General features: G+C 36.2%; 1 protein-coding gene across 1 annotated transcript in view; it reads left to right on the top strand.

Moving 5' to 3' along the window:
• The first annotated feature begins 342 nt into the window (after nucleotides 1-342).
• LOC105524730 overlaps nucleotides 343-13,093 on the top strand; it is a 52,285-nt gene continuing 39,534 nt past the window's right edge. The window contains exons 1-2 of the mRNA XM_011960118.1: nucleotides 343-592; nucleotides 6,993-7,163. Of these exons, the coding sequence (XP_011815508.1) occupies nucleotides 343-592; nucleotides 6,993-7,163 (421 nt within the window). The remainder of the gene's footprint in view (nucleotides 593-6,992; nucleotides 7,164-13,093) is intronic.

Raw genomic sequence — 13,093 nt, 5'->3', positions numbered from 1 at the left:
CTGTGTGATAGATTCTGAGAAGGAGCAGATTAATGTGACTGACAGAGACTTTAACAAAGCCATTTTACATAGTGACTCTCATGCAAAAGCACAGCAACTACTGGAAAGGAAGATTACGCCATGTCTTAATCTCAGGCCTGCCTCTGGCAGCAGCCTAGCAGCTAAGAATCTGCTCAATGGTGTTAGCCACAGCACTGTGGAATGGAACCAGAGCCGCAGCAAGTCATCCAGAGATAGCAGCCCTGAGCAAAACAAAAGTTCTAGTTATGACCTTCATAACTGATGAGTTAGAGCAAAAATTAGTTAAGATAAAGAAACTACAGTTTTTTTTATAATTGTCCCATGGGAATGAAAAACCCTAAAGAGTCACCCAGCTCTCTGGAAAATGTTGAAAAAGACAAAAGCCAGATATTACCAGTGGTGAAGAATGTGTGCTACAGAGATTTTGAAGACCTTTCAAATGAAAATGATGACAAAGTCTGTTTTCAAACACATTTTTCAGCAAACAGTGCTGAGTCCAACTGTGCAGTGTGTGCTTCAGATAATCTGTTTCTTATTGAGAAAACACCGACCAATGATGTCGACCTACATGGTAACCAAGATAAAGAAAACCTTGGACTAACCAGTTTTAAACAAGAGCCAGCATAGTGCTAAAGGATTGCATCAATGGGGCCAAATTCTAAAGAAGATGAGAACAAAAATGACTCAAAGGAAAATTACTGTCACAAAATACACATGTTGATGCCACCTCAGAAGCAAGCTTTGAAAGGTATGGTGAGCTATACAGATTCATTAACTTTCATTATTTTTACATATTTTAGCTTTGGAAAGTCTTAAGATGAGGGCTTTTTTAAAATTGCTTGAGATGTTTTCTTTATTGCTAAAGATATATATTTTAGAGTTAGATGAACACAGGCAAGCATATATCAGTCTGTTTCTTTACATTATCACCCACTCCACCCATAAATAGTGCATCTCCAAGCCTGCAGTTTAATGTAAAAAAAAAATATATATATATATATATCAATTTCTCTTTAAAAGGTTGATATGTTGCCAAATCATTTTTATAGGAAATGTTAGCCTTTGCCATTCTTAAATAATCCACCATTTCTTTCCCTCTTGCAAGCTAAGCATGTTCAGAAGAATAGGAAGAATACGTTTGTAATAAAATATATTTTTAAACCTTGCTGTGGTGTTACAGAGGCATTGTATGTATGTCTTGGGAGGCCATGTGGAATAGTAATTAAAACAAAGGACAAAAAACAGAAACGACCATGCCTAATCCTCACTGAGCCACCATGGGGCCTCTGACCTCCAGCAGACCTCTGACCTCCCTTGTGCGTTACTTGGACCAAACTATTGATAGAACCCAGAAGCTCTCCAGACCTCAAGAAGGGCTAAGATGGAAGTTCGTTCCTAAGTACATAATTCTGCCTGTCTGCTTTCAATCTTGAATCAGCACTATATCATTTTGGTCACTTCATAGAAGGCCCTTGTTTTTTCACGAGTCCAAATTATTTTATATTTAATGTTTGCATTATTCCATATTGTAAATTACAATACATTTTGAATGAGTAAAAACTCCTTCCAAACTGCTGGTAATAATCCTAATAGCCTCAGAAATTATATTTGGAATGATGAAACTTAAAGGAGAAGGTATATTTTCTTTGTAGTTCTGTCTGTAGATTTTTGAATGAAATTAGTAAAATTTGGAAGTAGAAATAAAATACAAAAAGCATAATCAATTACGTAACTGTTAGAATAAAATATGAAATTTGCTTTGTAGAGAGTAAGTGCCCTAGAACAGTATGAAAACTCTATGGTCATCTGCTTGATATGAACACCCTAAAGCAAGGACCATCAGTCATGGGGACTGCTTCCTGGTGCCAATATCCAGAAATCGGGATCAATGACATTAATCCCAACACTGGCTTCAGTCTATAGTTATTTGGAACTGCAAGGGAACCTGCAGTAAGAACAATTGTGTCTCCCAAAGGAAACACATGCTCACCTGGATGAATATATCTCCCAAGTTGTCTCTCCTTCTCCCAGAGGCATGTTCCTCCCTGTCCTGCCTCTCCTAGTGAGAAACATTTCTTAAGAAAATCAATAGTTCAAGTCAGAATTCTCTCAAAGCTGATATTACACATCAGATTTTGAAACCGTCCCATTTGGTAAACAATTCCAGCCACTGGTTCCCTGTGTTACTGATTCATGAAAAGGCTGTTCCTACAACTCTCTCCCTGTACCCTTCTCCTTGATCACTCTTCCAGCCATATTGACTTACTTCCTAGAATCTTCCAGCCCAGATCCACATCAGGCCCTCTGCATGGACTGCTCCCACTACTTGGACCAGTCTTCCCCTGTATGTCTACATAGTTCATTCTCATCTCCTCATCTCCTTTAGATTTTTGCTCACACAGCATGCTCTCAGGAAGGTCTTCTCAGACCATTCCATTTAAAATTGCAATCTGAACCATCTTCATTACAGCCCAGGCAAACACTATCCTTTTTCCATTTATGCACAGCACTTTTTGCCTTCTAATCTGCTATATATTTTACTGGTTTATTTTGGTTTTGTTCTATCTTCCTTCACTAACATATAAGTTCCAGGAGGGCATGGATTTTTCCTGTTTTGATCATTACTATATTCATAAAATTAGATAGTACCTGTCCTGTAGTATAGGTGCTCCAATATTTATTGAATGAAAAATCAAATGCAGGGAAGTCACATCAGGTTTCTTTGAATAGTTCACATACCAAAACAAATAACAACAACAACAAAAAACAAAACAAAAAAAACCCAGGAAAATAGTTTAACAGTTATAATATTTATATATATATACCCAAATATTTGAATCTATAAATGTTTGCATAGATTGAACTCTCCCAGAACTATGGATATCTTTATACTTTATTCAACATTATTGTCTTTATACTACTGACATCTCAGGCTAAACCTGGGTAATTTTTTCAGGGAGTATATTGCTTTGAGAAACTGGGACACTTTTGGACTGTTTTACCAGAAAATTATAAAATTGATATAGGCATAAACTTTGCTTACATTTTGAAAAGGGGTCCTCTAACCCCTTAACATCTATGCATGTGCCTCAGATTCAGAGTCCCTGACATGAGTGTTCACTATAATATTTGTGTAGTTTCTTCCACCGTGTATGTGTGTTTAGAAATCAATTAGATTAGAAGTCACAATGTGAACTGTCTACAGGGGCCGGGCAGGTGATATAAATGAGTAAAGCAGGCTGTATGTGAGCAAGTCTGGAGTGTTGGTGAACTAGCGTGTCCTAAGGGAAGGAAAACGCAGGTCCAGTACAGACAGGCCTTCTGACTTTCCAAATAGCAGGAGACCTGCATTCTTTAAGGTATGAGTCTGCAGATCATGAGATTTGAGAGACACAGTACAAAGTAAACAATCTGTGACCTCTGAACTAGATAAACAAGAGAAGGTGGGTGTGGTATGGGGGTGTGGCTGGAAGTAACAGCCATCGTGTTATAAAGGAAAGATACCAGTCAAACCTTTAATAACTAAACACTGAGTTCTTCCTCTATCAGGTAAGGGCTATACATTGTTGGGTAAAAAAGTAGTTGCTCAAGGCTTCATTTATTCAGCTGTTAATGGAGTGAATATATCTTTAAGAGCTCTGCCAAAGAACCAGAAATTCTATATCATAAAAAAATGTAATGAGGAAACCAAAAGTAGGCTAGCCTGAGAAAATTACAATGAGGATTAGATGATATTTTACATGGCATAGAAATAGCCATAAACAGCCCTTTGTATGTAATGTAACACAAAACTTACATACAATGTGTAAAATGTTTTATTTCTCCTAAAGTAGGAGTGATTCTAAGAGTTCACATCAAGGCACAAATCTGAGACTTGTGAAAATCTGAGAAAGTTTGTGGTCCCATGTTCTGCACCAAACACTGGGAATAAAAAGGTGAATAAAAAATTACTTCATTTCTCATAGCAGAATACAACTGTTGGGATAGTTCCCAGCAAACTGACTTCTGGTGAAATTAGGAGCTTTCAACACCCGTGCTCACTTCAACATATCTCAGCACACGCACTTTCCAAGATCCTTGTTTCAGTGGCAATGCCTTTTCTCCAGCAGGGCTCCTCCCGGATCTGCTGCTTTTTCGTGGCCTTCCCATTCACTTCCTAGGCCTCTGCCCTGGCTTTCAAGGTGGTAGCTTTCCACTTTCACACTCAGGTTTGGTATCTCAATCCATTTGTGCTATTGTAACAACATACCAGAGACTGGGTAATTTATACAGAACATAAATTTGTTTTTTACAGTTCTAGAGGCTGAGAAGTCGAAGGTCAAGGTGCCGGTGTGCAGTGTCTGGTGAGGTATGAAGTGTCTGGTGAGGTATTAAGTGCCTTGCTGCTACCAAGATGGCTCCCTGTTGCTGCATCCTCACGTGGCAGACACAGAAGGGCAAAAAGCCCTAACTAGTTAATTCTAGCCCTTCTAAAGAATACTAAGCCAATCCATGAGAGCAGAGCCCTGAAGACTTGATCACCTCTAAAGGCCCCACCTCTTAATAATATCACATTGGATCTTAGGTTGCAACATACACATTTTGGGGGGACACATATATTCAAACCATAGCAATTGGTAAAACATTTGTGTTTTTTAGTGGATTAATATATTGTTGCTACAAAGTGATAGTGTGTATTTTAATAGAGTCCCTCAAGAGATTTGAATGTCTTCATTTCAGTACAAACAAATTGCCTGACTCCTTGAAAGGCTTGATAAATATCTACTGGGTATTCATGGAATAAAGGGGAGGTTCACATGTGAAAGAAGATTACTGAGATGTAGATTCAATGCATCACATAAAAACTTTCTATCATATTGTAGTATACAAGGATTAGACTGACTCAATAGGAAATAAATTTGAGTCTAGGGTGTGTTCAAGCTTATACTGAATGATTACTTGGTAAAATTCTGTATTCTTTGCAAACCTAAGAGTTCACAAATACCAAACAGTGGAAATGATACCTTGTAGTTGGTGGGCATTTCAATGGTTTTCAGATCACATTTTAAAACATACTGTATCCTTTCCCCTACTTTGAAAAGATCAAAAGTATATGAAAAGATCCTGGAGGAAAAGTCTTCCCACCATATCCTAGCGCCATACTATCACACATAGTTTCCTAGGTCCATACGATTTCTTTTGTACTCCACACTTTCAAAAAAGAATTGCTATTACATGTAAAATATTTGATATCAGAAAATTATCTTCCTGATGAATGCCTTCATAGTTAACCTAGACTCTCAATCTCAAAAAATAGTGGAAGTAGAACAAGCATTGGAGAAATGGCCAGAGATCAGTTCTATATTAGTTTTAAAAGTTCCACCACTCTGTCACATTCCAGCGAGCAAAAGTCATCTTGCTCATTGTGGCCACTCCAATAAACAACACTTTAGAAATTAGTATGTAGAAAGTGAACACTGAATATTATAGAACAAATGTTGTTTTCCTGTCACCCTCATAAGAGTAGGAATCCACCGTAAAGTAATGGAAAATGAATTAGGTAATGATTCTTCTTCCTCCTCACCTGTTTAACCTCAACAAGTGAATTGTATTTTATTTTATTTTTTTAGAAACAGGGTCTTACTGTGTCACACAGGCTGGAGTACACTGGTGTGATCATAGCTCACTGTAGCTTCAAACTCTTGGGCTCAAGCGATTCTCCCACCTCAGCCTCTCAAGTAGCTCAGACAACACGTGCATGCCACCACACCCAGCTAATTTTAAAATTTATAGATAAGTCTTGCTATGTTGCCCAGGCTGTTCTCAAACCTCTAGCTTCAAGCAATCCTCCCTCCTCAGGCTCCCAAAGTGCTGAGATTACAGGTGTGAGCCACCTTGCCAGGCCTCTGACAAGTGAATTTTAAGTTGTTACATAAATGGATATTAATAATTATGTATATTAATAAATACACTTACTTCTTCATAGATATATCCCATTTGTTAAATAGTTCTGAAAATAAATTTTGATATTGATAAATTTGATTTTAATTTGCAAAAATCCAATTATAAGTACTCATTTGCTGCTGGGAATAGAATAAAAGTAAAGGTCAAGAGTTGGCCTCTTTTAAAATGTGTATTTCCTGCTTTTCATACAGTATCAAAAGGTAACATCAAAAAAATCTTAACTTTAACCCATTACATTACTTTCCAGGTATTATATGTTCTCCGGTTTCTTTCTTTCTTTTCTTTTTTTTTTTTTTACTCTTTCAGTTACTTTTTTTAAAGTTTGATTGTATTGCAGTAGTTTGGGGTTTCTTCTAATACACAGTTTCATGATGTCGTGGTTTGTGATGACAGAAAGCAGCAGTTTGGAACTATATAAAGTATTTCAAGCTGTTATTGATTCAAATATAAAATTAACAAAGCCTTCATGCATTTTGGCATTTTTTTACTTTTCTTCATTTTTAGCCAGCATATGCAGCAAAAGTATTATGAAATTTGTATATTCCTGATTAATAAAAAGTCAAACCATAAGTACTTGAGTTTAATAGAAAACTCAATATCATAGATTATAATTACACATACTATTCAGGTAATAACATTTTATTTCTTTATTGAGAGTTTAGGGGAATACTTAACAATTTACTTGCATTTCTCCACACTAACTAATATAGTATCAAGCACACTGCTAATACCCTAGGAATACCTGTTGAATTGAATCCACTGAGGCAATGCTTGGTGATCACCCTCCCCACCTTTTTCTCCATATAAGTCTATTTTTTTAATGATACATGACTCTTTTTGTTAAGTAATACAAGTTTGAAAGTAAACCATAAAAAGTTGAATGAAATTATCTAGTCCTAGTCTACTGTAATTATATGTTTCAATGACTGGACTATATGATATTTTTGTCTTGATTTACCTATCTTGAAAATGTTGTCTCACTTTCATATTTAATGTGGTTTAATCTAGATTTGTATTTGGAAATAAAGAGTCTCCAAAAGTTACCCAGGAATTGGTCCCAAGAGGTGGAAGAGCTAGTGATGGTTCCCAGGAAGAAGCAATTAACCAGTGGGCCAGAAGGAGGGAGCAATACAAAGAAGGCAAAAGACCCAGTTCAGCAGTGGGGAGCTTATTTGCCAGCAACATCACAAAAGAATCCAGTGAGTAGACAGCTTCTTTTCCAAAACCATAGCAAATACGACTTACTGAAACGTAACCAGTCTCCCATCCCTTTATCTCCAGAACATAAACTCTTGCTTGAACATGGCAATATAGTGATTATAAACATTTATATAAAACATATTTTTGAATCATCGACTATTATCCGCTAAGGAATTTCAACTTGGTAAATTACTTTCTTGAAAACACATGACTGCCTGCTAAGGGCTGCTTTTCTCTTGATACTAAAAAAACTAGCTATAGGGTCCTTTATTGAATTAAATTTGTATCCTATTTCTAGAAATTTGAGCTGGTTTATAAAAATATGTATAATGTAAAAGAATAAGATAAATGTGTTTAATTATAAGCAACATTTTTTCTTCTAATTTTAAAATTTCTGAAATCAGGGAGTCTGTTTAAATGGATGTGTTTTTGATAATGTTTCTCTTTCTATTGAGAGTCTAAATCTCAGTCCCACAGTCAGTGGCAACTGAGAGTGAAAGATAGCTTGCCAATTGGAAATCCAACTGAAGGGAAAATATGGGTTAAAGAAATAGAAGGGGGATTTGTACAGTTAGCACATACTACCACTAATCTGGCTCTAAGATTCTAACAGCGAAAGTTGTTAAAAGATACTTATCCAACGAATAGACATTTGCTATTTGCATATTATTTACCAAAACAACCCAGTTGTTCAGGAAAACACTGATACTGAAATGAGCAACTTTTATTAAAGAGAGAAAAGCAAAGGACAGTATCATGATGCCAAGAAAAATGTCTTTATGAAAAGACAATAGTGATTGTCCTAGGTTGTGCCAATGACACAACTACAATTCATGAAGGCAGTGGTATAATTTATTCAGAGCAAGTTAGAAAGTTGGCACAGGTTAGGGATTGAATGTAGCTGTAAATGTGTGGACAAAGATTATAAGGTACTTAAATAATTAAACACTGTACTATATTATCACCACCACAGCCTTCTTATATTCATATAAACAGTGAAGAATTCAATTTAAATGCTCTGTTTTGTCCTGATAATTTTTATTCTTGTTCCTCAATCAATGTCTTAGTTTTCCAATGGCTTCTATTTGGCAGCAAGGACCGAAGATCTGGAATCCTACATTTTTATTTTAATATATACTACTTTATAGAGTTGTTTTTATTATCCCTTTACTGTTCATATGCCCTTGAAATACCTCCCTGGAGAATATACTTCTTACATTAGACTTCCAATAAAATAATCCCACTATTATGCATTTGTTCTAATGGTTCTAATGTTTTTTTTTCTTCCACTTCTATTTCCCCTTCCCCTTATCAACTGATGCATTTATATATTCTAGAATTTAGTGTATATTTTTAAGAATTATGTTAACAATATTTAATGTATTTCAATAATTTTTCCTCACTTTTGCTTTTTTTTTTTTTTTACCAATTATGTCTAACAGGACTTATTTTATTTTCCTTTTTAACTGTAGTAGTCTTCTAATATATTTTAGACATTCTGTGGGAGAATTTGAGACATTCTGTGGGAGGTAAACTGAATTCTTTTATATTTAAAAATGTATTCATTTCTCTCTTAATACTGAATGATAGTTTGGTATAGAGTTTTAGGTTCAAATTACTGAAGAAACTGATTCATTGTCTTCCTGTAGCCAGTGGTATTGATCAGAAGTCTGAATCTGATTTGATTCTCACAAATTTTGTCAAATTTTGTCATTAATCCAATGTTGTCTCTGGTATTGTTCAGGGTTTTCTCCATATCCTTGGTTTTCTAAAATTTTCTTCTACTGGGACTCTCAGTGTTTATGTTTTGAATATTTTTTTCCTGTTTGGCTACTTAAGGTTGATTATTTCTTTCTTCAACTCTTATAAATTGTTAGGTTTTTTTTTTCAACTATGAATTTCCCTTCTTTTTTGCCTTCTGCTGGCATGTTTTTCAGATAGACTTTGAAACTTTTGGATCTATCCCCCATATGCCTTAACTTTCCCTTTTTTGCATCTCTTCGTGCTATATTCTGAGAAAACTCCCTAGTGCCATCTTCCAGCTCAGCAATTCATCCCTCATCTAAATCCTTTTTGCTCTCAGCTTGTTGTTTTTTAACTTTTTTATTTCAACAACTCTATTTTTAATTTCAAAAATCTCTAAGTGGCTCTTTTTTATCGAACTGTTCTTATTTTTTTATACTTCTGAGAACATTAAGCATATTATATAAAGTTTTAGTCAAATTGCTCTATCAACTGTTTCCTCAAATATGCATTTCACATTTTGCTGAGTTTGTTGTCTTTCTTTCACAGTGTTGGCTTTTCCCAAATACTCTATGATTTTCACCTGGGTGCTCATTCTTTGGTTCCTTCTCTATCCACTTGATTGCTGTCTCTAATTGAGCAACCCACATGGGCAGGCAGCAAAGCATCCACAATGGTTTTTGCTATATTCAGTGGTGTGAATAAGAATGCTTCAGGCTGCAACAACTGAGTTCTGCCACAGGATAGTCCATATCCCATCTCGGTGGCTTCGGACATCAATCTCTGACTTTGTTTCACACACTCATTTGTTCTGGGCTAGAGACAGGTACAATCATTATTGCTACTTGATCTACGGTGGAGCTCAAAGTGGACAGTGTGTAGGCATCAAACTACCTAGGTGTTTCTGCCATAATACCCTAATTAATTACTCTCTTGTCTGCACCTGAGACTTCTCTCGCCCCTGGCTTCTCACTCTTTGGGCATGGTTCCTTCTTGATGCTCCCACTATTCTGCATCAAAACATGCTCACATATATTTTTTGCTGTGATTTCACTCCATGGTCGACAGGTTGATTTCGGATTTCAGGTATTTCCCAGTTTCTGACATAATGAGAATTACCTTGTTGTTTTCAAATACGTATCTGACACATACCACACTACATGCAGACACACCCTCTATATCCTTCCTCATAATTCTCTGGATTTTGAAATGCCTCTTTTTTATTATACACAAAAATTAGCTGCAACTCCTGTTTCTAAATATGTGCAATTGAACTTGTCACAGTATATGTGAAATGAGAGACACTGCAGGAATAGGTCATAGGGAATGTGCATTTTCCAGCATTTTTATGAAAATGGGAGACTGGTTCCTGCTTACTCCACTATCTTGAAACCATCTCTGAGAATAGCTTCCATTTGTCCCTCTAGAGTCTTCTTCCACCCTTCTCCACCTTTCTTTTTGCCCCAAGAGTCTCATTTATTTGGACTACATCAAGGGGCTATTTACCTTCTGACATCCTGTTGGAGTTGACCAGTGTGGAGGATCAGGAGGAGCCTGGAGGGAGTAGAGTGAGGCCCCGTTATTATTGCCCCTGGTCTCTTGTGGTGTGCCAAGGGCTGTGTCCCTAAAGCCACACTCCTGTAAAGTGGCCCTCTCCATACTGCCTTCTGTGGCTGTGTGTTCTAGTAAGTGGTACCTGCTCCATCCTCTTATCCTTTTAGTGTTGGATGGACTAGTCTTTATCAGACTCTATCACACCTAATTTCATTAAATCCTGTCCACACTTTGTAAATAGTGATTTCTACTGAATTCTCAAACTGCTCATTTGAGGGTGTCATATTTTTCACGTCACAACTATATGATATATCAGTGCTCTGTTCTCATATTACAACAATGATGCTGTTGAATGCCAGGTCATCAAATATCACCAATATAGCCCATTGATAAAACACAACTATTTATTGCTTACAGAGATAAGAGACGATTTACTCTCAATAGAACTTTGATAGTATCTCAGAGGGGGAAAGGCAAAGTTGGATTTTATTAAGAATTAGAAATTTGGTTTAATGCAGATCTTTCAATGTGAGAGCTTGTTTAGAATTGGATAAGGATTATGATTTAATAGTTTAGGACTGATGGAAATGGCAAGGTAAGGATTTTGAGGCTTTCAAATAGTCTAAGATAACAATATGTTGGTGCTTCCTATTGAGGAATTGATGTTTTGGGGTGAAGTACTGAATAATAAAGTATTTACCTGGCCAAGGGTCTCCAAGAAGAAAGACTGTGCTAACAGCTGTGGAATGATGTCATGTTAATTTTGATGAAAAAATAATGCTGGTAGGTAGTTTTAATATTCAGTGTCCAAGCCACAAAAGGGGATAGAGGTGTTTTGTTTCCCATGTACTATAATTTTCCCTAGTCTGGAGGTGAATAAATACCTGAAGTTTCACTAAGATGGATTCCTCAAACTGTATTTCCTAGACAGCAATACACTTGAACTGCCATTTATATTTTTCTTGGCCTTCTGTTTCACAGACTTGCAGTCTTTGAAAATGGTATTTATTTTCATGTAAGAATACAGCTCTTATGCATGTAAATTCAGTATCAGTTGTCTATGATTGGTTCTTTGCTTCCAGGTCCACCAAAGAATATACTCATACAAAAGCAATAGTGAGAAATACAGAATTTACTGACGACATCATAGGAGACACAGAGGGAGTCTCTGTATTACACACCTCACAGTAAACAACTTGAAATCCCCTTCAGATATTGCTTTGCTTCAAAGGCCCCTGAGCTGCCTTGTAGCCAGTTAAAAACGCTTATATAGCACTGCTTCCCTCATATAATACTGATAGTCGTTGGTTTTTATTTTATTTTTTTTTTCTGAGTTTTTCCTTTGATCCTTAAAATTCCTCTTTATTATAAGCAGAGAAATTCAACTGCAGTTTATACCTCTAAACCTGTGCACCAAAATGATCAAAGTGTTTAGCAATTGACCCCAACACTACACTAATTACCATCTACCCATCTTAAGAACTAAGGATAAGGAAACTGAGGGATGAACAACTTTGTTATAAGAAAAACAAAATGTTGTATGTAGTCATAAAAACTTATTACATATAGTAATAGCTTCCATATTACCTAGAACAATTTATGGTTGATCTAAACTGATCTAAAGTAATACATTAGATTGAATAGAAACTTAGTTTAGTTTGATTAACTATAGACTATCTTCATGTGTCACAGAGAATGGAATCCACTTCTCTAATTTGGATGCCCTTCTAGTTCATTCTAGTACAGAAGGACCAGTTTCTTCTAGTTCACTGTCTCCTTCAGTTACCTGGACTCTTTCAGTTTAAGTCTGCTGTTTTATGGCCAGGGTCTTCATTACTGGTGCTCTTAGACATTCATGTCTGCTCTGCATTTCTTGAGCAAAAGAAACAACCACAGTTTTGCTGGAGGCAGCTCCAGTGGCCCACAGAGGCCAACTATACACATTTTTCTAACCCTGCAATTCAGCAACAGCAGGTTTAGTAGCTGACTTTGGCAATGGTGGGAGTGTTTATACAACGGAAACTGGCAAACACTGCAAATCAGGGAATTTTTTTCCTTTTAGAAAGTCACTTAAATAATTTACCAGTACCCCAGTTGAAATAACACAGAAATCAGCTGTATAACTTACACAAATTCTAATTTCATGCCAAAATAACACAATCATTTTAATTCAAATAATGATTCTGTTTTCTTTTGGGTCAATTCTGCTTTGAATGAAAGCCTATATGTAATAACAATTTGTTTCATCTTAGGCAGAAGGGAATTGAAGTGTCTACCATTTCTATTTTTCATTTTATCCAAGCTACAACACACTGAAGGCATGTTGTATTTCTACAGAAACTTTTCAGTAGAGACTGCAATTCACTAAGAGCTGCTGGGGCTAGCATTGTTTAATGTGTGGTTTAAATTTTATCTCATTTATAGAGTCAGGATATGCTACTAACCCATGACTTAAAACCTGACAGCTTTATCGAGCATCATTACAGCTGGTGTTTTTCACTCTGTTAATCTCACTCATCTCTGACTTCCTACATAATAACTGGAAAAGACATTAGGAATGACATATTTATGTGTGTGGACACAGTTGATCAATCCATCTAGGCTGTGGGGAATGCTGACTAAGGCACACCAG

This window comes from Colobus angolensis, unplaced genomic scaffold (assembly GCF_000951035.1).
Source record: "Colobus angolensis palliatus isolate OR3802 unplaced genomic scaffold, Cang.pa_1.0 Scaffold504, whole genome shotgun sequence".
In the NCBI taxonomy this organism is placed as follows: domain Eukaryota; kingdom Metazoa; phylum Chordata; class Mammalia; order Primates; family Cercopithecidae; genus Colobus; species Colobus angolensis.
Note: the sequence above shows the minus strand (reverse complement) of the source record. Positions and strands in the feature narration are given on the sequence as shown.